Source organism: Dromiciops gliroides, chromosome 3 (assembly GCF_019393635.1).
Source record: "Dromiciops gliroides isolate mDroGli1 chromosome 3, mDroGli1.pri, whole genome shotgun sequence".
NCBI lineage: Eukaryota > Metazoa > Chordata > Mammalia > Microbiotheria > Microbiotheriidae > Dromiciops > Dromiciops gliroides.
Genome location: NC_057863.1, coordinates 584,901,559 through 584,926,028, shown reverse-complemented (window position 1 = coordinate 584,926,028; position 24,470 = coordinate 584,901,559). Strand labels below are relative to the sequence as shown.

The window sequence follows — 24,470 nt, the reverse complement described above, 5'->3', positions numbered from 1 at the left end:
TGGCCAGCAAAAACAGATGGAGATGAAAGATGTATTGTTCTGTGTGAGAAGCAAAAAGAAGGCCAGTATAGCTAAAACCACAGAGCGTGGAAAAGAGGAATAATGTAAAATGAGACCAGAAAGATAGGTGGAAGGCAGACTGTGAAGGGCTTTTAAAGTATATCTAAGGAGTTAATTTCATCCAGGAGGCAATAGGGAGCTACTCCAATTTGAGTATTTGAATCCTCAGTACTTAGCACTGGGCCTGGCACATAGCAAGTATTTAATAAATGTTTCTTGACTGATTGATTTAGTAGGAGGAGAGAGTGACATATAGAGAGTAAATTGTATGTTTAAATGACTTAGGGGAGTAAGTTTTATGTTTCAGGAAAATAACTTGGATAGCTGTGAGAAGGATGGATTAGAGTGGGGAGAGATTTGAAGCAGGAAGATCAATTAGGAGGCTATTATAGTCCAGGTGAGTATCAGTCAATCAACAAACATTTAGTAAATGCCTATTCTATGTCAGGCACAATGCTAATGAGGGCCTAAAATAAAGTGGTAGGATTCAGTCAGCAAGTGTAATGGATTTTGCAATCTAGAAGAGAATGACTTTCTCTCGATTTCCCATGAGTTACAGTCCACAAACAATTTCTTCCTAGCTAGTTAGAATTAAGTCCAAAGTGGTAGTTCTCATTCTTTCTTTGAGTGTGGGGAATACCTACAAACATTTGATGAAATCCAATAGAGCAGTTCCTTCTTCCCAGAGAAATTCCCTGGTAGTATTTATTAATTTGCAAAACTTTTCTACTCTCCAGATAGAACTTCAATAAATCCATAATAAACTCAGGAAATAATAACTCATGGTTTAATTGCAATGCATCTCCTGGTGAGATAGAAGAAGACTGTTCTTTAGGAAAAAATGACAGTATAGCTATGTGTAAGAAACTGAGCTCTGCAATATGAAGACATTATGTCCCTTTACTCCTAAAAATGGATTCATACTCCAAAGATCACAGAAGGTACAACAGAAATTGTAATGATCATCCCAGTATGTCAAGTCTAGTTACTCCTGGTAACAGAAACCAGGTTTTCATTTGATTCCCCAAATATAAATTCAGGAAGTCATCACAATAGCTAATAGCATACCTCCCTGGTACAATTAAAGCCCATTTCATCTCTACCAGTTTTCAGTGAAGAGGAAAACAGTGAACTTAGCTCATTATGATGATCAGGGACCACAGTGAAGTTATAGTCAAATTTGGAAGCATCTAAGTAATCTAAAGCAATGGAAACCCAAAAGAGAGATTATGACATCAGCGTAACATTGAGATAATACAATCAATTCAATACAAGATGCTGATATAGGTAAAGCACTGATATAGGCACTTGAAATACAAAAATGAGCTCTGCTCACAGTAATTTTATAATCAAAGATGTTATAAAGTTGGGGCTGCTAGGTGGCGCAGTGGATAAAGCACCAGCCCTGGATTTAGGAGTACCTGAGTTCAAATCGGGCCTCAGACACTTGACACTTACTAGCTGTGTGACCCTGGGCAAGTCACTTAACCCCCACTGCCCTGCAAAAAAAGAAAAAGAAAAAAAGATGTTATAAAGTAATTGAGCAATGTGAGGTTATATGATGCTAACATAGTTTGTCCTTCAGTATTCTCTCACACTTTCAGAAAGGAGATGTGTCTTTGAAAGGTCTCTGGACATCCAGTAATGTAGTATACACATACATAAATTTTAAAATGTGAGGATTTTTTTCCTATCACAGGGTCTATTTTATGTAAGTTACAGTGATGGCAACTGATCACAAATGATTCTACCAATAACTTTTCCATTATCATTTTGAATGAATGCATTGAGGAAATTGAAAGGAAATAGTAGACAATCTCCCTGCTTTCAGGGAGTTTCTGGTCTAATGGATGAATCCATTAAATAGAAAATATAAGTAATCATAGCAACTCCATGTATTTAGGTATGTGAAGAAATCTAACCATTTCCAAATTAACTAGAAGATACTGGGGAAAAAATTTCTAGCATATATATGTCAACATATAAAGTCTACAAGCATTTAGACGATGCCTACTATGTACCAGATACTTTGCTAAAAACAGAATACAGAGAAAGACAAAAATAGTTCTTGCCTTCAAAAGGCTCACTATCTATGGGGGAGGGAAAAGGAACATACAAATAATTATATGCAAACAAGATAGTTGCAAGTTACATAATGAAGTTAATAGAAGAATGCATTGTATTTAGTTATTTTAACATGTTAGAGTTATTAAAGTAGTTTTAGTTTTGAATTTAAAACATAATATTTAATTATTTGAACCTAAAGCTTTTTTGCAGGGCAATGAAGGTTAAGTGACTTGCCCAGGGTCATGCAGCTAGTAAGTGTCAAGTGTCTGAAACCAGATTTGAACTCAAGTCCTCCTGAATCCAGGGCCTGTCTACTACACCACCTAGCTGCCCCGCTAAAACATTTTTAAATGAATCATTTTGAGCACCAGATTCAACTTCCCCCCAACTCTGATTAGAAAGGTGGCATGGGTGACAATAGACTATGATGGTCTTTGAATAACAGAGGATTTTATATTTGATACTGAATGTGATAGGGAGCCATTTGAGTTCTTGGGTATTTATGTGACTAATGGTGGTGGTGACATAGTCATATCTGTGCTTTATAAAAATTCATTTGAGGTCTGAATAAAGAATGGATAGGAGTAGGGAGAGATATGACAGGCAGCCCTATCAATCAGCAGGCTATTGCAACAATCCAGGTGTGAAGTGATGAGGACATGAATGAGAGTAGTGTCAGAGTTAAATGAGAGAAGGGGCCATACTTGAGATATGTTGCAAAGGGGAAATCAATAGATCTTAGCAACAGATTGGATTGGGGTGGGGGGATGAGAGAGAGTGAGGAGTATAGGATGATACCAAGGTTGTGTCATCCTGGGGAACTGAGAGAATGGTGGTACCCTTGATAGTAATAGGGAAGTTGAGGGAGGAGAATTTAGGGAGAAACATAGGAAATTCACTTCTGGATGTATTGAGTTTAAGATGTCTACTAGATATTCAATTTGAGATGTGTGAAAAATATTTCAAGATGCTAGACTGGAGGTGAGCAAAATTGACAATTACATTATAAAGATGATAATTATATTTTGGGGAATCAAGTTGATCCCCAAGTGAAGTAGCATGGAAGCAGAAAAATAGAAGACCCAGGACAGCTCCCTTTGGACCACCTACCGTTAGAAGGAGTTGACCTGAATGAGGATTCAGCAAAAGAGATTGAGGAATAGTCCGATAGGTAAGAGGAGAACCAGAAAAGAGTATTGTCCTGAAAACCTAAAGAGGGTATCAAGGAGAATGTGGTAAACAACAGTGTCAAGGGCTGCAGAAAAATAAAGAAAAACAAGGATTGAGAAAATGCCATTGGTTTGGCAATTAAGAGATCACTCTGGAAGTTCTACACTGTAAGAAAGATGGCTAGAAGGTATGACACAACAAGGTATAGTTGTAAGGACATTTGGGTTTGGAATAAGACGTTCTGGAGCAGTTACCAGGTTACCCTATTTACTACACGTATGCTCTAAGAAAAGTCACTGCATCTTTCTGGGCATCAGTTCCTCATCTGTAAAATGTTGCTAAATGACTTCTCAGGTTCTTTCCAATTCTAGATCATATTAGTCTATGCCTTTTAGAATTAGAAAGCTGTGAAAGGAATATTCATGGCATCAGTCTATCTGGTTTTTCTGCCCTCCTCTCAGAATCTTAGAATTTGAGAGTTAGGAGTCAATTAAGCAAACATTTACTAAGTGCATATGATGTGCTAAGCATTTTGATAAGCACTGAGAGCACAAATGCATAAGCAAGTTAATTTTCCCTTAGTAACTTATTTTGTATACATGCCTCCCTTTCTCTCCTCTACCACCATCTTGACATAGGCCTTCCTTCCTGTACACTAGAACTATTGCTATAACTTGCTGGTTGGTCTACTTACCAGAATTGTGTGCATACTGCAATCCATCCTCTACTCAGCGTACAAAGTGATCTTCCTAAAATAAAGATATGACCATGTCACTACCTTCCCCATCATTCCACTTGATAAACTCCAATGGCTCCCTATATGTTTCAGGATGGATCAAATACAAACTCCTCTGTTGGCATTCAAATAATAACTCCTCCTTCATACCTTTCAAATCTTTTTACACCTTATATCCCCCCATGTACTCTGTGATCCCATAGCACTGGACTTCTTGATGTTCCTTGAACAAGATATTTCACCTCTTGACTCCAGGCATTTTTACTGGCTGGTTCTCATGCCTGCAATGCTTTTCTTCTTCACCTCTACCTTCTGGCTTCCCAGTCTTCCTTTAAGTGGTATGTAAATTCCTTCTTCTACAGGAAGACTGTCCTAATCTCTCTTAATTCTAGTGCCTTACATATGTTGGTTACCTCTAATTTGAACTGTCTAAAACTTGTTAGTACATAGTTATTTTAATGTTTTCCCCCCATTAGAGTGTGAACTCTTTGAGAACATGGACTGTATTTTGTCTTTCTTTGTATCTTCAGTACTTAGCATAGTTGGTCAGTGAGGTGGTGCAGTGGATACAGCACTGGTCCTAGAGTCAGAAGGACCTGGGCTCAAATACAGCCTCAGACACTTGACACTTACTAGCTGTGTAACCCTGGGCAAGTCATTTCCCCCAAATTGCCTCAAGAAACATCCAGGACCAACTCCAGTCATCCTGATGTATAGCTTGACAGTGGACCCAGATGGTTCTGGAGGAGAGAGTGAGGCTAGTGACTTTGCACAATCCTCTCTCACTTAATTCCAACTCACTGCAAGTCATGATATTACCTCGTGATATCATGGTCCTCTTCAAGAATGAAGGACAAATAACAACTTAGCATAGTGCCTGGCACATAATAAGTGTTTTAAAATGTTTATTGACTGGTTTCAGAGAGCTTACATTCTAATAAATGATGGCAACATTTAGGGAGCTAAAAAAAGCAGAGAATCCAGGGAGGTAGGGAGGAAGATTCATGGATAGGAGCAGATGGTGAAGTTCAGAGTACTTAGGGGACCCAGGAAAGGAAAAAAGGGAATGTGCAAGTGCACCTGGTTGAATTATTCCTCCATCCATTTATTTTTTTATTCGTGTATTTGTTTATTTATTTATTTGAGAATTTAAAAACTCAGGCACACATAGAACACAGAATTTGTCAAAGGTCATATAGTTAGTTAATGGTAGAAAATGAATAGAACCCAGCTCTCCTTATTCCAATTACATTGTTCTATTACCTTGGTGTAAATGTTCTCTTCCAGTGGCCATGCAGCCCACCATTTTACACTCTTTTTCATTAACTCTTAAGACTGTTGGAAGGGAGAGTAAAGAATAGAAGTTGAAGGAACAGTCTTTTATCCTCTAAGCTCCCAGAAGAGAATGGAGTTCATAATATATTCTTTGTTTCTGCTTATTTCCATTACTTGGAAGACAGATGTGTTCATTCCTGGGAGTTAAAGCCTCATTGCAATGAGTGTAGTCACTGGAAGATCCTGGCAGAATGTCCTTTCTCAATGATACTGTATCCCATCCTTCCTCCCTTTTGCTGCTGGGCATTCCTGGGCTAGAAGCCATGCACATCTGGATTGGCTTCCCTTTCTGTGTTATGTATCTGGTTGCAGTATTGGGTAACATCACCATCTTGCTTGTGATCAAGATGGAGCAGAGTCTGCATCAGGCCATGTTCTACTTATTGGCTATGTTGTCTGTGGTTGATCTGGGCTTATCTACAGCCACAATACCCAAAATGCTTGGTATCTTCTGGCTCCATTTAAGGGACATAAGCTTTAAGGGCTGTGTCACTCAAATGTTCTTTATCCACATGTTCACAGGAATGGAGACCTATATACTTGTGGCCATGGCTTTTGATCGTTATGTTGCCATTTGCAACCCTCTCCGGTATAGCACCATCCTTACCAATAAAACCATTTGCATCATTGGAGGGATGGCAGTAATAAAAAATTTTGTTTTAATTGTCCCATTGGTGTTTCTAATTTTTAGGCTTTCTTTCTGTAAACACCACGTCATTCCTCATACTTACTGTGAACACATGGGAATTGCCAGACTGGCCTGTGTTAACATTAGGGTAAATGTGATCTTTGGGTTGTTTCTTGTTTGTATGATGCTTTTGGACATGGTTCTAATTGCTGTTTCATATGTGAAGATTCTTCATGCCGTCTTTAGGCTCCCCTCCCGAGAAGCTCGAATAAAAGCTCTCAACACCTGTGGCTCCCATGTAAGTGTCATCTTAGCCTTCTTCACTCCTGCATTTTTCTCTTTCATGACTCATCGCTTTGGACGCAATGTCCCCCATTATATCCACATCCTCCTTGCCAATCTGTATGTGATCATACCACCTGCACTGAACCCTATCATCTATGGAGTCAGAACCAAGCAAATCCGGGAGAGGGTTGTAGCAACATTCTTCATATGGAAAAATCGAGGCTAATTGAGGCACAGAGACAGCCTTTAAGAGCTCCATCCAGATAGAAGAAATGCATGTACAACTACTTTAATGAAAGAAATGTGTTCTTGAAAAGTTAGCTATAAAGTAAATTTTGTTAATCAATAATTGTACATACTTCCATAAACTTTAACATGAAATAGAAATTTTGTTTCTATAGAAATTGTACAAAGTTACAAAGGAGAATATAACAAAAAATTTTCCCAATAAATGTGATTTTTAAAAATTGCGATAGAACATTGATAATACTCAAGTCCCCAAATACAAATAATCTCATGAAATTTAAAATAATACATTTAAAATTGCTTTGGCACTAAGATGGTTAATTAAAGCCTCGTTGTGTTTAAAATTTCCATAAATTATGATATGGTAACAATGATCTTAAAATCCTCTCCAGCACCACTACTATCATCAACTCTTTGGAAGAACCTGGTGAATTCAGGCCTAACAGTGATTTGAATTTATAGTACTATGTGTGAACATATAAACCATTGCCATTATTCTCAACCATTTATTTATGAAGCTCTATTTTCATTTCTGTTTATGAGGAGGCTGGTTCCAATTAACTGGAATATTGGGATATTGAGATATTTTCATTTCTCTTAAAGGTTACAGAAGAGAGTCTGGAGCCAGTAACTATTCCATGTGGAAAAATAAATAGGGGATGAATTCCATAGTAATATTGTCATTGACAGTTATTCATACTGCTTAGGACTCTGGCTTTAAGAGTCAGTATTCCAGTTACTCTTCGCCCTTTATGACAGACTTAATAGAATGGCAAATGAGGGAAATACTGCCAACTTATTATATCTACATTTCAGATAACCATGTAACAAAATTCTTAGACTATTTCTGTGGACAATATGGAGAAATTTCGGATCAGGATAGTACAGCTAGGTAGCTTCTAAACAAATTCAATTATTCATTTAAAAGGTATATAGGAAAAAACAGATCAGAGGAGCATTTGAAAATCTAATAATAAGAAGATAGAAGCTATATGGTAAGGTCAAAATTACTATTAATGTAATTCTGCTTGAGACCCAGTAGCTTCTTTGTTAAACTGAGTTTTTGGAAGGAAATATATACACACACACAAGTGTATGTGTCTATATAAGTTGAGTCAAGACTTGAGTCAAGACTTTTAAAATATTTTATATCATCTTCATTTCAAAATGCATCCTCTTGCCACCCAGTGACCTATCTCTTATTAAAAGAAATAAAGAAGTAATAGTATTCTCTTTCTCTCTCTCTATCTCTTTCTTTCTCTCTCTCTCTCCATCTCCCTCTCCCTCTCCTCTTTTCTCCTATCTTCCCCCCTCTCCAATCTCTCTCTCTTTCTCTCTCTTTGTCTCTTTGTCTACCTCCCTCTCTGTCTCTGTCTCTGTCTCCCCAATCTCTGTCTTTGTCTCTCTGTCTCTGTCTCTGTTTCTCTCTCCTCTTTTCTCGGTGGTGCACCATTTATCTCCATTTCAATCCATTGAGTCTCAGGAAGGGGATTGCAGATGCCACTTCTCCTACAGTTCAACTTTTGCAGTCAAATTGCTTCCTCTCAGTCTGCTCACTCACAGAGTCCATTTTTTCCCAAAATTCCTTCGTGTGACTCAATTCTGCTGTTTTACTCAAAAATCATGATAATTCAAACTGATCTCAGGTGTAAGAGGAAAGGTTTATCTTTCTGAACAACAAATTCTAGAATGCCAATCAGTTTTCAAATGTCTATTCCATATATAGTGGCAAAAGATGGAAGGAATTCTCTCCAAAGTAACACAATCTCAGAAAATTGTATGCTTCTTGAAAAAAAATGGAAAAATCAAAATCAACTCAACCCTTAAAACAGTGAATTAGCCCATGTAATGTGCAAAGCATTGGGTTAATGCTAGGGATTCAAAGACTAAAATGAAATAGCTCAAGGAACCTATATTCGAGGGGAGGTCTACAACAGTATACAAAGTATGTACTTACAAGGTAACTTGAGAAAGAAGGAAACGTTAACAATTAGTATTTGGGGGAGCAATAAGATAAAAAAATGGCTTCTTGGTGGAGGTGACCCCTGAATCTAGCTATAAATAAAGTCAAGGGAGGGGGGCAAATAGATGTTACAGTGGATAAAGCACTAGCCCTGGATTCAGGAAGACCTGAGTTCAAATCTGGCCTCAGACAATTGACATTTGCTAGTTGTGTGACCTGGGCAAGTCACTTAACTCCCATTGCCCCACAAAAAAAGAATAAAATAAAATAAATAAATAAATGAAAAGATATATAGATAAACAAATAAATAGATAGATAGATTAATTAAGTAATTAATAAAGTTGAGGATTCTGATAGAAAATAATGAGGAAGAAAAGGAATTTCAGTCTGTTCATCTATACAGATTGGGGAGAAACAAAATCATGTTAGGAAGTAGGTAATAATCCAGTTTGTCTGGCATATTGTATTTCTAATGGTCAGAATTACAAACAAACAAAAAAGCTAGAAAGGTAGCTTTAGAAATCACAAAGAGTAGATCACAAAGAGTTTTAAATAGCAGGCTGAAAAGTCCATATTTTCTCCTAAAGACAATAAGAAGTCACTTTAGATTTGTTGTTGTTGTTACTTTAAGAAGGAAAGTGCCCTATGCCTGTGAAAGATTATGTAGAATATTACAAATAAGTTAGAAAAACATGTAAGAATTACATATCAAATCTATGGAGAAAAGAGTTCATGATCAATAAAAGAAATGACAGGAGATAAAAGGGACAATTTTGATTATACAAAATTAAAAGGTAATCAGTGTTTTTTTGCAAAACAAGTCCAACACAGCTCTGATAAAAAGAAATAGCTCAGAAAAAAAAATCATTGTATAAAATTGTTCTGATAAGGTCTCCTTTCTATGTTATGTAGGGAATTGACTCAAATTTATAAGAACAAGGGTCATGGGCCAATTGATAAATGATCAAAAAATATGAACAGAAAGTTTAGCAGAAATTTAAACTATCAATAATTTTATCAAAAAAAGACCTTAATTTCTAGAGTCAACATGGTGGACTAGGCAGGAACTCATCTAAACTCTTCCAAATTCCTCTCCAAACAACCTTGGAATAATTCTTCAAAATTAATTGCATTGAATCTGTAAAGTGAAGCAATTTTTGAGCCCAGGACATCTTGAAGAGTTAGCAGAAAAGGTTTGTCTCATTGGGGTGGGAGGAAAGTATGGTCCAGTTCAGGTGAAGCCGGAGCAAGTCAGTAGCAGGTTACACCCCAGGAGGTTAGCAGGGAGGCACTAGGCTATAGGTCAAGCCACCAGTAAGGCCTTGCCCCCCAGAGCAAGCCAGCAGTGGGGCCCTAAGGCCTGGTGCAAGTAAGAAGGTCCCAAAGCTCAACATAAGAAGCTTGTGACAGTGCCCTCTCCAATCCAGGAGAAAAGCCCCCCCAAAATCCCATGTAGTGGGAAGTCATGAAATAGATTGGAAAAGGAACAACAACAACAAAAAAAGAACCTGACCTTAGAAAGTTACTATGGTGACAGGGAGGGTTAAGGCACAAACTTAGAAGAGGACAACAATGTCAAAATGGATACGTGCAAAGCCTTAAAGATAAATGTGAATTGGTGTCATACCCAAAAATAACTCTTGGAAGAACTCAAAAAGTATTTTAACAATCAAATAAGAAAAGTAGAAAAAAAATTGAAAAAAATTAGAGGAATGCAAGAGAATCATGAAAAAACAGTTAACTGCCTGGTAAAGGAAACATACAGAAAACTGAAAAAGATACTTAAAAATTCACCAAAGAAAACAACTCCTTAAAAGTATCACTGACCAAATGGAAAAGTAGGTACAAAAGCTAAATAAAGAAAATAATTCTTGAAAAAGTAAAATTGAGCAAGTGGAAGCTGTTGATTCCATGAGACATCGAGAAATGATAAATTCAAAAGAATAAAAAAGTAAATAAAAAATGTAAAATAGCTCATTGGAAAAAACTGACCCAGAAAATTGATTAAGGACAGATAATCTGAGAATTAGTGGACTACCTGAAAGCTATAATGCAAAAAAGATCACAGACTTCATATTTTAAAAAGTTATCAGGGAAAATTGCCCTAATATTCTAGAACCAGAGAGTAAAATAGAAATTGAAAGAATCTACTAGTCACATCATTAAGGAGATTCCAAAATTAAAACTCTACAGAATATTATGGATAAATTCCAGAGCTTCCAAGCCAAGGAGAAAATACTACAAAGAACTAAAAAGAAACAATTCAAATATTGTGGAGCTGCTGTCAGGAAAGGTTGTTGTTTTTCTTCATTTTTGAAGAGGACCATGACATCAGGAGGTGATATCATGACTTACAGTGAATTGGATTTAAGTGAGAGAAGGCTGTACAATCCAGCCTCACTTTCTTATCTAAAGCCATCTGAGTCCAATGTCATGCTCTACATCAGGATGACTGGAGATGGTCCCAGATGTTTTTGAGGCAATTAGGGTGAAGTGACTTGCCCAGGGTCACACAACTAGTAAGTGTCAAATGTCTGAGGCCATATTTGAGCTCACGTCCTTTTGACTCCAAGGCCAGTGTTGTATCCATGGCACTACTTAACTGCCCTGCTGTCAAGCTCATAAAATCTTTAGCATCTTCTACCTTAAATGATCAAAAATTTTGGAATATGATATTCTGAAAAGCAAAGGAGCTAGTATAAAAACCACGAATCAACTAACTTACAAAACTGAATATAATCTTTCAGGGGGAAATTGATATTTAATGAAATAAGGAACTTTCAAGCATTCTTGATGAAAAGACTAGAAGTAAACAGAAAATATGATCTTCAAATACAATGCTTAAAAGAAACATAAAAAGGTAAATAAGAAAGAAAAAATATAAGGAATTAAATATAGCCAAACTGTTTATATTCCTACACAGAAAGATGATACTTGTTACTCTTAAGAATTTTATCACTATTAGGGCAATTAAAATGAGTATACATAAACAGAGGATGCAGGTGTGCATTGACTAAGATGGACTATTTAAATATTATTTTAAATTAAGCGGTGAGAAAGAGGATTGCACTGGGAGAAGAGGGAAGGGAGAGGTAGAGTGATATAAATTATCTCAAATAAAAGAGGTATGAAAGAACTATTACAATGGAGGGAAAGATAGGGGGATTATGGGCAACCCTTGAACATTACTCTCATCAAAATTAAAATATGAGTGAGGGGCAACTAGGTGGCACAGTGGATAAAACACTGACCTTGGATTCAGGAGGACATGAGTTCAAATCCAGCCTCAGACACTTGACAATTACTAGCTGTGTGACCCTGGACAGTCACTTAATTCTCATTGCCCCACAAAAATAAAACAAAACAAAAAAACAACAAAAAATATGAGTAAAAGGAGATTACAGCATTTATCACAAGAGTCATAACCAGGTGAGATTTATACGAGGAATGCAGGGTTCTAATATTAGGAAAACTATGAGGATAACTGACCATATCAATTACAAAACCAATTTAAATCATCTGATTATCTTATTAAATGCAGAAAAAGCCTTTGACAAAAAGAAAAGAAAAAGCCTTTGATAAAATACAACACCAATTCTTATTGAAACACTAGAAATCATAGGAGTCAATGGATATTTCCTTAAGATAAGTAGTACCTATCTAAAACTATCAGCAAGCACTATCTGTAATGAAGATAAACTAAAAGCCTTTCCAATAAGATCAGGGATAAAGCAAGGATACACATTATCACCACTCTTATCCAATATTGTGCTAGAAATACTAGCTATAGCAATGAGATGAAAGAGAAGTTGAAGGAATTAGAAAAGCAATTAGGAAATAAAACCAACACTCTTTGCACATGATATGATGCTATACTTAGAGAATCTTAGAGAATCAACTAAAAAACTAGTTGAAATAATTAACAACAACAACAACAACAACAAAAGAAATAATTAACAACTTTAGGAAATTCACAGGACATAAAATAAACTCACATAAATTATCAGCATTTCTATATAATACCACAAAGTCCAGCAGCAAGAGATAAAAAAAGCCAAAAAGAAATTCCATTTAAAATAACTGTAAACAATATGAAATACTTGGGAATCTACCTGTCAAGACAAACCCAGACACAATATGAGCACAATTACAAAATACTTTTCATACAAATAAAATAAATTCTAAACAATTGGAAAAATATTAATTGTTCATAGATAGGCAGAACCAATATAAAAATTAAAATTCTGCCCAAATTGACATACTTAATCAATGCCATACCAATACATCTATATAAAAATTAGTTTATAGAGCTAACGTAAATAATAATAAAATTCATCTGAAGGAATAAAAGATCAAAAATATCAAGAAAATTAGTGAAAAAAATATGAATGAAGGTAGCTCAGCAATACCAGATTTCAAACTGTATTATAAAATAGCAATCATCAAAACAATCTGGTACTGGAAAAGAAATAGAATAATAGATCAGTGGAATAGATTAGGCACACATTTCATTGTAATAAATAATCATAGTAATTTAGTGCTTGTTAAACCTAAAGATCCATGCTTTTGGGACAAAAACTCATTTGACAAAAACTGCTAGGAAAATTGGAAAGAGATATGGCAGAAACTACTAACATCTCATACTATATACAAGATAAGTTCAAAATGGATAAATGATTTAGACATGAACAGTGATACCATAAGCAAATTAGGGGAGAATGAAATCATTTACTTGCCAGATGTTTGTATAATGGAAGAATTTCGGACTAAACAAAAGATAGAGACCCTTACAAAATGTAAAATGGACAATTTCTATTATATAAAATTTAAAAGTTTTTGTGCAAACAAAACCAATACATTTAATATTGGAAGGAAAGCAGAAAAATAGGGGGAAATTACAGCAAATAGCTTGGTTAAAAGCCTCATTTCTCAAATATATAGAAAACTGAGTCAAATTTATAAGAATACAAGTCATTCTTCTATTGATAAATAGATTTGGTGCTCTTCCCATCAAAATCAGAACTGTGTCCAATCAGAATAATGTAGCTTCTTTTTTGCCAAGAATAATTACAGGATCACAAGTCTAGAGCTAGAAAATCCCAAGAAGGGTAATTGACTTAATTAAGGTCACATAGACGATAAACCTCAGAAGTGGATTTGAACCCAAGTCCTCTGACTACAGAGCAACTGCTGTTTTCCCCTCTACTCTCAAAAAGTTCTCATCTACTCAAAGACAAAGGCAGATTTAGTAAATGGTGGCAATTGATGACACACTACTAAGGCATACCCAGATACCTTTCTGTTTAGATGGTGGTTGTTTAATCATTTTTCAGTGGTATCTGATTCTTTTTAACCCCTTTTGGCGTTTTCCTGACAAAGATACTGGAGTGGTTTGGCATTTCCCTCTCAGCTTATTTTACAGATAATTAAATAGAGGCAAACAGGTTTAAATGATTTGCCCAGGATCACGCAGTTTGCAAGTATCTAAGGCCAGAATTGAATGCAGATATTTCTGACTTCTGGTCCAGTGTTCTATGCACTATGCCACCTAGCTGCCTAGGTGACTTTTGCAAATTAATAGAGAGACCTGCTCTATTCCTGGAGAATATGTCTAAGATGTAATTAAAAAAATAAAAACCTCTAAGGTTTGTCAAGTCTGACTTTCACTTCTCACTTCTACTGAATCAAATAAAGACAAATGATATCTCATGAAAAAAACTTACCAAGACCAACAGCAGCTGGAGCAGGCACACAGTACAGAGGATCATGAAATCCTGGCAAGAAATGAAATCAGTTCAGATCACAAGTGCTTTTAATTAATGTTGCTAATTGAAAGTAGCAGTTTCAGAGGAGAAAAATAATTTTCATTAAAGATCCATTAGTTAGAAACACATTTTTGAATATGATATTTGGATTTGTGTATCCCAGATTAAGTTAGACAACCTATGCTATTTTAATCACTGATGGAGTAAAATGAATGAGGATTGGTAAAAATGGACTTGACTGAGAGAATTTGCCTAAAGAGATAGAGCATAAAAATGCAGTCAGGGGCAGCTAGGTGGTGCAGTAGGTAAAGTACAGGTGCTGGATTCAGGAGGACCTGAGTTCAAATCCAGCCTCAGACATTTGACACTTACTAGTTGTGTGACCCTGGGCAAGTCACTTAACCCTCATTGCCCCGGAAAAAAAATACAGTCAGATCTTCCCTTAGCAATAGAAGTGCTATTTACCTCAGTCCTTCACTTTCTCTTATTTCAGAATGTCCCCAGAATCCCACTTTCCTTGGTAATGTCTAACTTGATTAATAATATCTTATCATAACAATAATTGTTAGCATCTATACAATGCTTTAATATTTGCAAATCTCTTTACAAACATTATTTCATTTTAACTTCATAACCACCCAGGGAGGTAGATGCTATTCTTGTCCTTATTTTACAGATGAGGGATTTGTCCAGGGTCACACAATTAGTAAGTGTTTGAGGCTAAAGTTAAACTTAGGTCTTTCTTTCTCCAGCTTCTGTTGTTTAACCATCACCATCGACAAAACTCATTTTTCTATAATTTTTTCAGATTCATAAAACACTCTCCTCAAAGTAATCCTATAGAACAATGTAGGTGTTAGTATCATAAATAAACAATAGGAAATTGAGACCAAGAGAATCATGAAAGGAATTATGTAATGATAAATGACTCTAGGTCTCTCCTTGCTCAGTCTTTCTTCTATGTTATAATACTAAGTCAGAGGTAATAACTTTAATGTAATATATCAAAGTGGCATGTCATTTCCTAAGCTAGGAACAAGCATTTATTAAATACCTACTGTGTTCATCAAGCACTGTGCTCAGCACTGGGAAAACAAGAAAGGAAAAATAAACATACTTCCTATCCTAAAGGAGAACATGACCTAATGGGGTAAAAACAAGCAAACAACTCTTTACAAACAAAATATACACAGGAGAAATTGGAGATAATCTCAGAGATTTATTAAATTTAAGAAGGACTAAGAAAGGCTTCTTTCAGAAGGCAGAACTTCGAGTGATAACTGAAAGAAGCCAAGGAAACTAGATGGCAAAGAATATGAGGGAGAGAATTCATGCATGGGAGATATCCAGTCATAATACCTACAGTTGGGAGATTGGATCTCTTTCAAAGAAAAAGAAGGGGCCAGTGTCACTGGATCATAGAGTATCTGATACGGAGTAAGACATAAGAAGACTGGAAAGATAGGAATAGACAGGTTATGAAGGGCTTTAAAAGTCAAAGAGAGCATTGATTCTGGAGGCAATAGGTCACCATTGGATTTTATTGAATAGGGGAGTGATATGGTCAGTTTTGCATTTTAAGAAGATCCATTTGGGGGCAGCTAGATGGCGCAGTGGATAAAGCACCGGCCCCGGATTCAGGAGTACCTGAGTTCAAATCTGGCCTCAGACACTTAACACTTACTAGCTGTGTGACCCTGGGCAAGTCACTTAACCCCAATTGCTTCACCAAAAAAAAAAAAAGAAGAAGAAGATCCATTTGACAGCTGTGTGGAGGATGGACTGTTGTGTGGGGGGACTTAAGTCAGGAAGAGTAAATAGTAGACTAATGCAGTACTCCAGGATGGAGGTGATGAAGATCTGCACCAAAGTAGTGGTAGTGTGAGAGGAAAGAAGGGAATATATACTAGAAATATTGTGAAGGTTAAAATGACAGGATTTGATGATTGATTGGATATGGGGGACAAGAGAGAGGAAAGAGTACAGGAAGAAACTGAGGTTGTGAGCTTGTGTGACTGGGAGGCTCATCATACCCAACATAGTAATGGAGAATTTAGGAAGAATGGAGAAGGGTGTAATATAATGAGCTTAATTTTGGACATGTTGAGATAGCTAAGTGGCTCAGTGGAGAGTGCAGGACCTTAAGCCAGAATTGCTTGGGTTTAAATTCTGCCTCAAACATTTGCTAGATATGTGACATTTATCCTCAGCCTGCTTCAGTTTCCTCAGCTATAAAGTGGGAATAATAATAACCTCTACCACCCTCGGTGTTTGTGAGGATAAAGTGAAATGATATTTACAAAATGCTGTAAAAACCCTAAAGCATTATATAAACACTAGTTTTGAGATATCCAATAGGCAATCGAAGAACTGAGATTGGAGGTCAGGGGAGAGCATAGAATTGGAAAAATCAGAGAATCAATCTTTATAGAGATGATAAGCTCACCAAATGAAATAGTATAGAAGAAGAGAGAGGGACCCAAAACAGTGCCCTGAGGGACAATTATGGTTACCAGGTGAAAACTGGCTGAAGGTCCAGCAGAGGAGACTGAAAAGGTAGAAGAACCAAGGGAGAGCAGTGTTATGAAAACCCAAGAGAAAAGAAAGTATTAAGGAGAAGAGATTGAAATGTCTTATTTCATAGAGAAAAGAGGTGGGAGGATTAGGAAAGGTTTCTTGTTGAAGGTGACCATTAAGATGGGATTTAAAGAATGGGTATTGTTTTAATGGGATGAGATGATTTCTGTAGGAGATGATTCAAAACATAGACAGAGGGGGCAGCTAGGTGGCACAGTGGATAGAGCACCAGCCCTGGATTTAGGAGTACCTGAGTTCAAATCTGGCCTTAGACACTTGACACTTACTAGCTGTGTGACCCTGGCCAAGTCACTTAACCCCCATTGCCCTGCAAAAACAAACAAACAAACAAACAAAAAAACATAGACAGAGAAAATCATAAAAGGGGGTGGTATTCGAAAGGAAAACAATGGGTGCCTGCTAGTCTGAGCCTCTGCTAAAAATTAGGTACCAGGTCAAACTCATGGAAGAAAGGGGCCTGCATAGAAGATGAATGTTCTAAGATTACAAGATCCCAAACTCTGAATGTTCCAGGAAGCTCTGCTTGGTTTGGACTCTACATAATATCCTGCCCCACCCAGGATAAGATGATCACCTAAAATCTCATCATCACCCAGATTGATTTAATTTTGGACACTCAACAATCACTAATTCCCTTATCCTCTTCTCCCCTCGGATTGGAAAGCAGGGAGGTTGAAACACTAAACTCCTCCCAAAGTTTTCCTTTATAGAGGGCTGGAATCTGGACTTACCCAGTTACTCTCCATTTTCAATCAGCAGTTCTGCTTGGTTTGGTTTTCACAGAATATTGTACCCCAGGTCTACCCCCTCCACATAATTTTCAGCTTTCTTTTGCGTATTGTCTTTGACTATTAAATATTTACTTTATTCTGAACTTAAGAAATAAAACAAGCATATACATAACATAGTAGAATAGGAAAAAAAGAGGTGATTGAACATGAAACTGCAAATCTATTATATACAACTTGCTATTCCTTTTAAATGTATAACAAAATTATCAGGTAACTTTTTCCTTTTTCTTCCCTTCCCCCATTCCCATCCTAGAGATGGCTACCATTAGACCCAAATATGTATTTATTTATGTAGGTAGGTAGGTATGTGTGTATATATGCATATATATTTGTATGTAAAAGCATTCTATACATACTTCTATTTGTCCATTCTTTCTCTGGATGCAGAAAACATCTTCCTTTCATAGTTCTTTTGTTGTTAATTTGGGTTTTTATTAATAGTCAAAATGACTTAGTCACTCAGTCTTAAAACATTATTGCTGTTACTATATGCAATGTACTCTTGGTTCTGCTCCTTTCACTCTTCATTATTTCATGCAAATCTATACATGTCTTGCTAATATCATCAAACTTACCATTTCTTATATCATGGTATTATTCCATCTTAATCACATACCAAAAGTTGTTCAGCTACTCCCCAGTTGACAGATATCCCTGAAATTTCCAGCTCTTCACTAACACTTCACTAACATATAGGTGCTTTTCCTTTTTTCCCTAACCATCTTGGGAAACAGACCTAGTAGTGCTATTGCTAAGTGAAAGGATATACTAACTCTTTGGACATAATTCCAGATTGTTCTCCAAATAGATCAGTTTACAATGCCACCAATAGTGAATTAGTGTTCCAATTTTTCCACATTCCCTCCAACATTTGTCACTTTCCTGTCAATCATTATAGCCAATCTCATATGTGTAAAACACTATAGGGTTTTTTAATTTGCAGTTCCCTAAACGATAATGATTTAGAGCATTTTTTCATATTACTATCAATTGTTTTGATTTTTTTGTTGGCAAACTGCCTGTTCACAGCCTTTGACAATTTATCTATTGGAGAATGGCTTGTATTTTTATATATTTGACAAAGTTCTTTATATATTTTAGATGAGACCTTTTTCTGAGAAATTACATTTTTTCCCCTTTGCCCAACAGAATCTTAATGGTTGTATGGGCCTTATTGTCTAAGATCTTCCACAGAGTTTAAAATTTTTATTTTCTTGATTTTCGTTTTTATATTAACTTCATTTCTAAATAGTTTCCTTTACCATACTCAGAAAGCCATACCTTCCAACAAGGAATTTTTTTAAAAAGAATGAAAAAAATAAGTTTAGTAAAACCTCCCAATATATCAAACATATTTGACAATATGTAGTAGTATCCCACCAACTCTTCAAAGAAGGGAAATGCTTTGTTTCAACTTTTTTCTGGGATCAGACTTCCTTCTTTGCAATTCCAATGCTTATTTATAGTCATTAGGACCCACAGTACTAGCTCCCCTTTAAAGAGAGATACATGGGGGCTGCTATGTGGTGCAGTGGATAGAGCATGGACCCTGTATTCAGGAAGACCTGAGTTCAAATCCAGCCTCAGACGCTTGACACCTACTAGCTGTATGACCCTGGGCAAGTCACTTAACCCTCATTGCCCAGCAAAAAAATTTTTTTTTAAATTTTTCTAAAAAAAAGAAAAATAAAGATATATAATTTCCTTCTTTATAGAAGAAATGATTTATCTAATTGACTCCTATCTATTGGTTGTTACACAACCTTGTGAGAAAAGTGCTATTAATATGTTCATTTTATAGAAGGCAAAACTAAGACTGAGAATTTAAGTAAGTTGATCAAGGTCACAGAGCTAGTAAATATCTAAGTAAGAATTTGTATTTAAATCCTCCTAACTTAAAGTCTAGAACTCTATCTACTCATACCAGCATATATTTAAATACCTTAGATTCCTGTCTCATATTAGTAAATTTAAAAGTTAATGTGGGGGACAGCTAGGTGGCACAGTGGATAAAGCCAGTGCTTTTTTTTCTCTGGGATCAAACTTCCTTCTTTACAATTCCAACACTTATTTATAGTCATTAGGACCCACAGTACTAGCTCCCCTTTAAAGAAAGATATATGGGAGCTGCTATGTGGTGCAGTGGATAGAGCATGGATGCTGGATTCAGGAGGACCTGAGTTCAAATCTGGACTCAGACACTTGACACTTACTAGCTGTGTGACGCTGGGTAAGTCACTCATTGCCTCATTGCCCCCCCCCCAAAAAAAGTTAATGTGATCTATGCTGTGTTAAGATGTGCTTAATGTTTAAAATTAGGGCAATATTCTATTTTGGTCACACCATGGCTAAAGTATTATGTTTATTTCTGAGAACCAAATATTGGGAAATATTCACAAAGCTAAATTTCTACATTGTAGAGTGAGGAGGGTATCATAAAATTTTAAGGCTTAGGATAGAGAACCTATGCCTATTCTACCACATTTGAAGGACTGTCATATGGTAAAGACAAATTTATCTTACTTGGTCCCAGGGCAGTTCTAGGATCAGTGAGTTAAAGTTGCACAGAGACATCTTTTCATCACATATAAGGAAAACATCCTAAAAGAACTATCAAAAAGTGTGTTAAGTTATGGAGTGGTAGTAAATTCTACCTTCTTGGATGGGCCTGACATAATTCCTGGCACATATTAGAAACTTAATAAATATTTGTTGATTAATTGATTATTAGCTTAGGGTGGAGCTTTGGTATGGTCCAGGACATGTCCAGTATTCTATTTTGTTCCAATATGAATATATAATTTTCTGGAATAACCATTTTTAAATATATTGTCTTCTCTTCTGTCATAGTATGTCAGTATTCACCAGTAGGTGTGGGACTGACATCAGCAGAATCAGAATTTACAGACTAACTCTGGTATAGAGTAGGTAGCAGAAGAAAATGTCTCTAGTCATCAATCCCATTGCCTTATAGTGAATATATGATCACAAAGACATTCTCCATTCCTTCTGGCTATTTCTGTGCCCTGGGACTATAAAATACTGAAGCCAGGAACACTGCAGGCACAGGGGATCCTCATTATGTAAAATTTTTCTCAGTCAGGAAAGGGGGAAAAGAAAGCACTTCAGCCTCTATATAAACCTTTCCCAGTTGTACAGGAAAAATAGAGAAGGCACAGAGATGGGAGCTGTGGAATCCTGTCCTTGAGAGAGGGTTACTCATTTTCAAGGCAGTTGGTGAGTCTATTCCTTAATAGTTTCAGATATTTACCCCAAAATAGTAACTTTATAGAGAACAAAAAGAAAAAAAAGGCAGGTACCTGAATTATAGGAACCAAGCTGTCAATCTCCCAAGAAAGGTAGACAGGGAAACACACAGAATGAGGGAAGAGGATATCTATTAATATCTTTCTTATTAATGAGACCATCTTGTAGAACTCCAGAGGTATATTTGGTTCATAAATGAAGAATCAGGTAGAGAAAGGCTAGAAGAACACCTATGGAAGGCTTGGAGGGAGAGTGAAACATGGTAAATTCTGTATAATTAAGGAGATAGTGACTGACTATATGTGAAGCTAAAAAAGTCTCCTATGTGGGGCACAAGGGCTCAGCCAATGGGAGGGCTAAGGGAATAAGTTAGAGTAAGAAATGTGAGAATATTAACACAAAAATTTATACAATAATACCTTCTTACTCCACCCCGACACTCACAGTATATCTACCTCCTTCAAATTGTCTCTGGTTTACCAGCTGCAACTTCATTAGGGAAGGGGCCAATTTTAGTCCCCTAAAAATTTCCAGTTATTCTAAGGTACTGTACAAGGCCTGTAGAGATGATATTATCCAGAGAACTTCTTACTTCTGCCAGTCCAGAAAAGGGCCAAGACTGGGGCTAAGAGGGAATGTTAAATAGGTGGTGGACTATGGGAATGATTATGGGAGAGGAAATGAATGCTCCTCTTTGGTTAGAAATAATTTTTTAAAAAGCTCCAGGTTTATACTTCAGATGTTTTGTCACCCATTCAAAACAAAATGCCAATGGGAATCACCTTTTCTTATTACCTGAGTGAAAATTACACATACTATTAATCTAATATGAGTAGTCATAGGAAGTAAGAAGTTCAACAGAGAGAGACCCCTTGTGAACTGACTAATCCCTCTGTGATGGGTGAACTGAATGGTTTCAGGCTGCCTTTTTGGAAAACTCCTTTTTCTCAGGAAACTGTAATAAGAGTTGACAAGAAAGGGTGAGGGAGTGGCTGAGCTCTGGGTTATAATCCTGAATGATGATGAGCCCCTCATAGTTTGCTACACCTTCTGCATAGCCCAGATCTGTAATGGTGGGATACCATGTGACTATGTGGCCTAAATACCTATTTATGTTTCCTCTCCAATCTCCACTAAATGATTCAAACCTTGTAGACTGGAATCAGAGGTACTTTTCTACTTAATTGAGGAAAATAAAATCCTGATCAACTAAACCAGCTATATATTGCTATAGCTTGGTAGGGTCTGAAAAGTATTTTTGAAGGGAGAAACTGTAGACAAAGGGGGGATAGAAAGAGAACAAAATTCTACTGGTTACAGTTTGGACATCTCTTGCACTATGATACAGTGGAAATTGGTAAAACATTTATAGACTTTCCCCCAAGAATGTCTTCATTCAAGGCTAAAAAGGATGGTACCCTTACTCTACTAGATTGGAAAGGGGAGAGAAATACACTGCAAAGGGAAAAATCAAAAGCAGTAAGAGTTTAAAGACTAGTTAAGCTTTTTCTTAGTTTGTAAGATCTAAGAGATCTTCCTCTGATCAAAGGAGGATGCTAAACAGTTTCCTTGACCTGAAACAAAAAAGTAGGAAATGCAGTAAGTAGGAAAAACAGGTTAACAGAATCTGAGGTCACACAGTTTAGATTACACTTTAGCAGGAAGTCCCTCAACACAAATTCTTATATATGATTATCTGCTTTCCACTTTAATTTTGTTCAGTGATACAGAATTCATAAACACATGAAATGGCCCACTGCACTATGAGAAATTCTAATCCTTACAAAGATTTTTTTTTTCCTTATGGGGAACCAAAATCTGCCTTTTCCAGAATGGGTCCTTTTTTGAATAGGTTTAAATCCTGCTCTCACCTAATAGATACACAATCTGTGTATCTGGTAATCTGGTCATACCATCTTATAATTATAGGTTGTTGGTTAGATAGAACATTGACAGGAAGATAATATGAGAAGTATTATCTGTATTGTAAATCAGGGAGGCTATATATTCATTAATTTTTTTTTCTTTTCCAGACTACAGCAAAAAAAAAAATGTGGTAGTGTACAGAACCAATCACTGGTAAGATGATCCCTTCCAATGACACTCAATTTCATCCATTGTTCTTCCTCTTGCTGGGAATCCCAGGACTGGAAGAAATGCACATCTGGATTGGCTTTCCTTTCTGCTCTGTGTATCTGATTGCACTCTTGGGAAATCTCACCATCCTCTTTGTGATTGAGACTGAGCGTAGCCTCCACCAGCCAATGTTCTATTTTCTAGCCATGTTGTCCACAATTGACCTAGGCTTGTCCACCTCCACCATTCCCAAAATGCTGGGTATCTTCTGGCTTAAACAGAGAGAGATTAGCTTTGGGAGCTGTGTTGCCCAGATGTTCTTCATTCACATGTTTACTGCTATGGAGACTTTTGTGCTTGTGGCCATGGCTTTTGATCGTTATGTTGCCATCTGCCACCCGCTTCGATATAATATGATACTAACCAACAGAGTCATTGCTGTCACTCTAGCACTTCTGATCCTGATTAATTTCCTTCTGATATTTCCAATGGTGTTTCTTGTCTGGAGGCTACCCTTCTGTGGGCACAATATCATTCCTCACACCTACTGTGAGCATATGGGTATTGCCCGTTTGTCTTGTGCTAACATTAAAATTAACATTGTGTTTGGATTAGTTATTATTGCTATGATATTTGGGGATGTGATTCTTATTGCCATATCTTATATAAAGATACTCCATGCTGTCTTTCACCTTCCATCCAGGGATGCTCAGATCAAAGCTCTCAATACCTGTGGCTCCCACATCTTTGTGATCTTATCCTTCTTTATCCCAGCCCTCTTCTCTGTTCTCACTCATAGATTTGGACATAATATCCCTGGATATATCCACATCCTTTTGGCTAATCTTTATGTGGTTGTACCTCCTGCACTTAATCCTGTTATCTATGGAATCAGAACAAAGCAAATCCGTGAACTAGTGCTAAGACAATTTAAGAAAGTCTTGTTTTCATCTGTGTAACATGAAGAAAATAGCATATTTTTTTCTGTGCTCTACCTCATATGAGCAAATGTACTTATTCAGGAGTTTATTAAAATAGAAGACATATTTTACAGTGACAGAGAATCTAAATATGCCATTCTAACACTATTGTTGGACAGTGGTAAATCTGGCAACAATGAACTGATTCAGCCCTATGGAAAGGGACTATCAAAACATGTCACTAAAGGGTTGTCTCTAGTCTATTAGGTTTATTATCCTGTTCCTTTCTGTTTCTTCTTCTGATCTCAATTAGAGGCCCATTGATACTTACCTATCTTCCAGAGCAGGAATGATTGGAATATGCTTTATGATGATTCATCTATTGACTATATGAAAGTTTGGTCAAGCATTAATGTTTAGAATATAGTTGTTTTTGATGACTTTTTTAATGTAAAAATATTAGGGAAGTACAATACATGTTGTTTGAATGGGGATGTCAAATGATGACTTTTAGTTACAGGGAATAATACTTAAAACAGAATTCAGAACCAAAATGAACCTTT

The 24,470-nt window shown here is 36.4% G+C and overlaps 2 protein-coding genes across 2 annotated transcripts; both read left to right on the top strand.

Moving 5' to 3' along the window:
* The first annotated feature begins 5,559 nt into the window (after positions 1–5,559).
* On the top strand, positions 5,560–6,507 carry LOC122748092 (olfactory receptor 52E4-like). Its single transcript, XM_043993812.1, has one exon. It carries the CDS (start codon positions 5,560–5,562, stop codon positions 6,505–6,507), a length of 948 nt encoding a protein of 315 aa, XP_043849747.1.
* A 16,482-nt stretch (positions 6,508–22,989) lies between these two features.
* Positions 22,990–23,946, top strand: LOC122748091 (olfactory receptor 52E8-like). Its single transcript, XM_043993811.1, has one exon. The coding sequence runs from the start codon at positions 22,996–22,998 to the stop codon at positions 23,944–23,946; it is 951 nt and encodes a 316-aa protein (XP_043849746.1). The 5' UTR covers positions 22,990–22,995.
* The last annotated feature ends 524 nt before the right edge of the window (positions 23,947–24,470 follow it).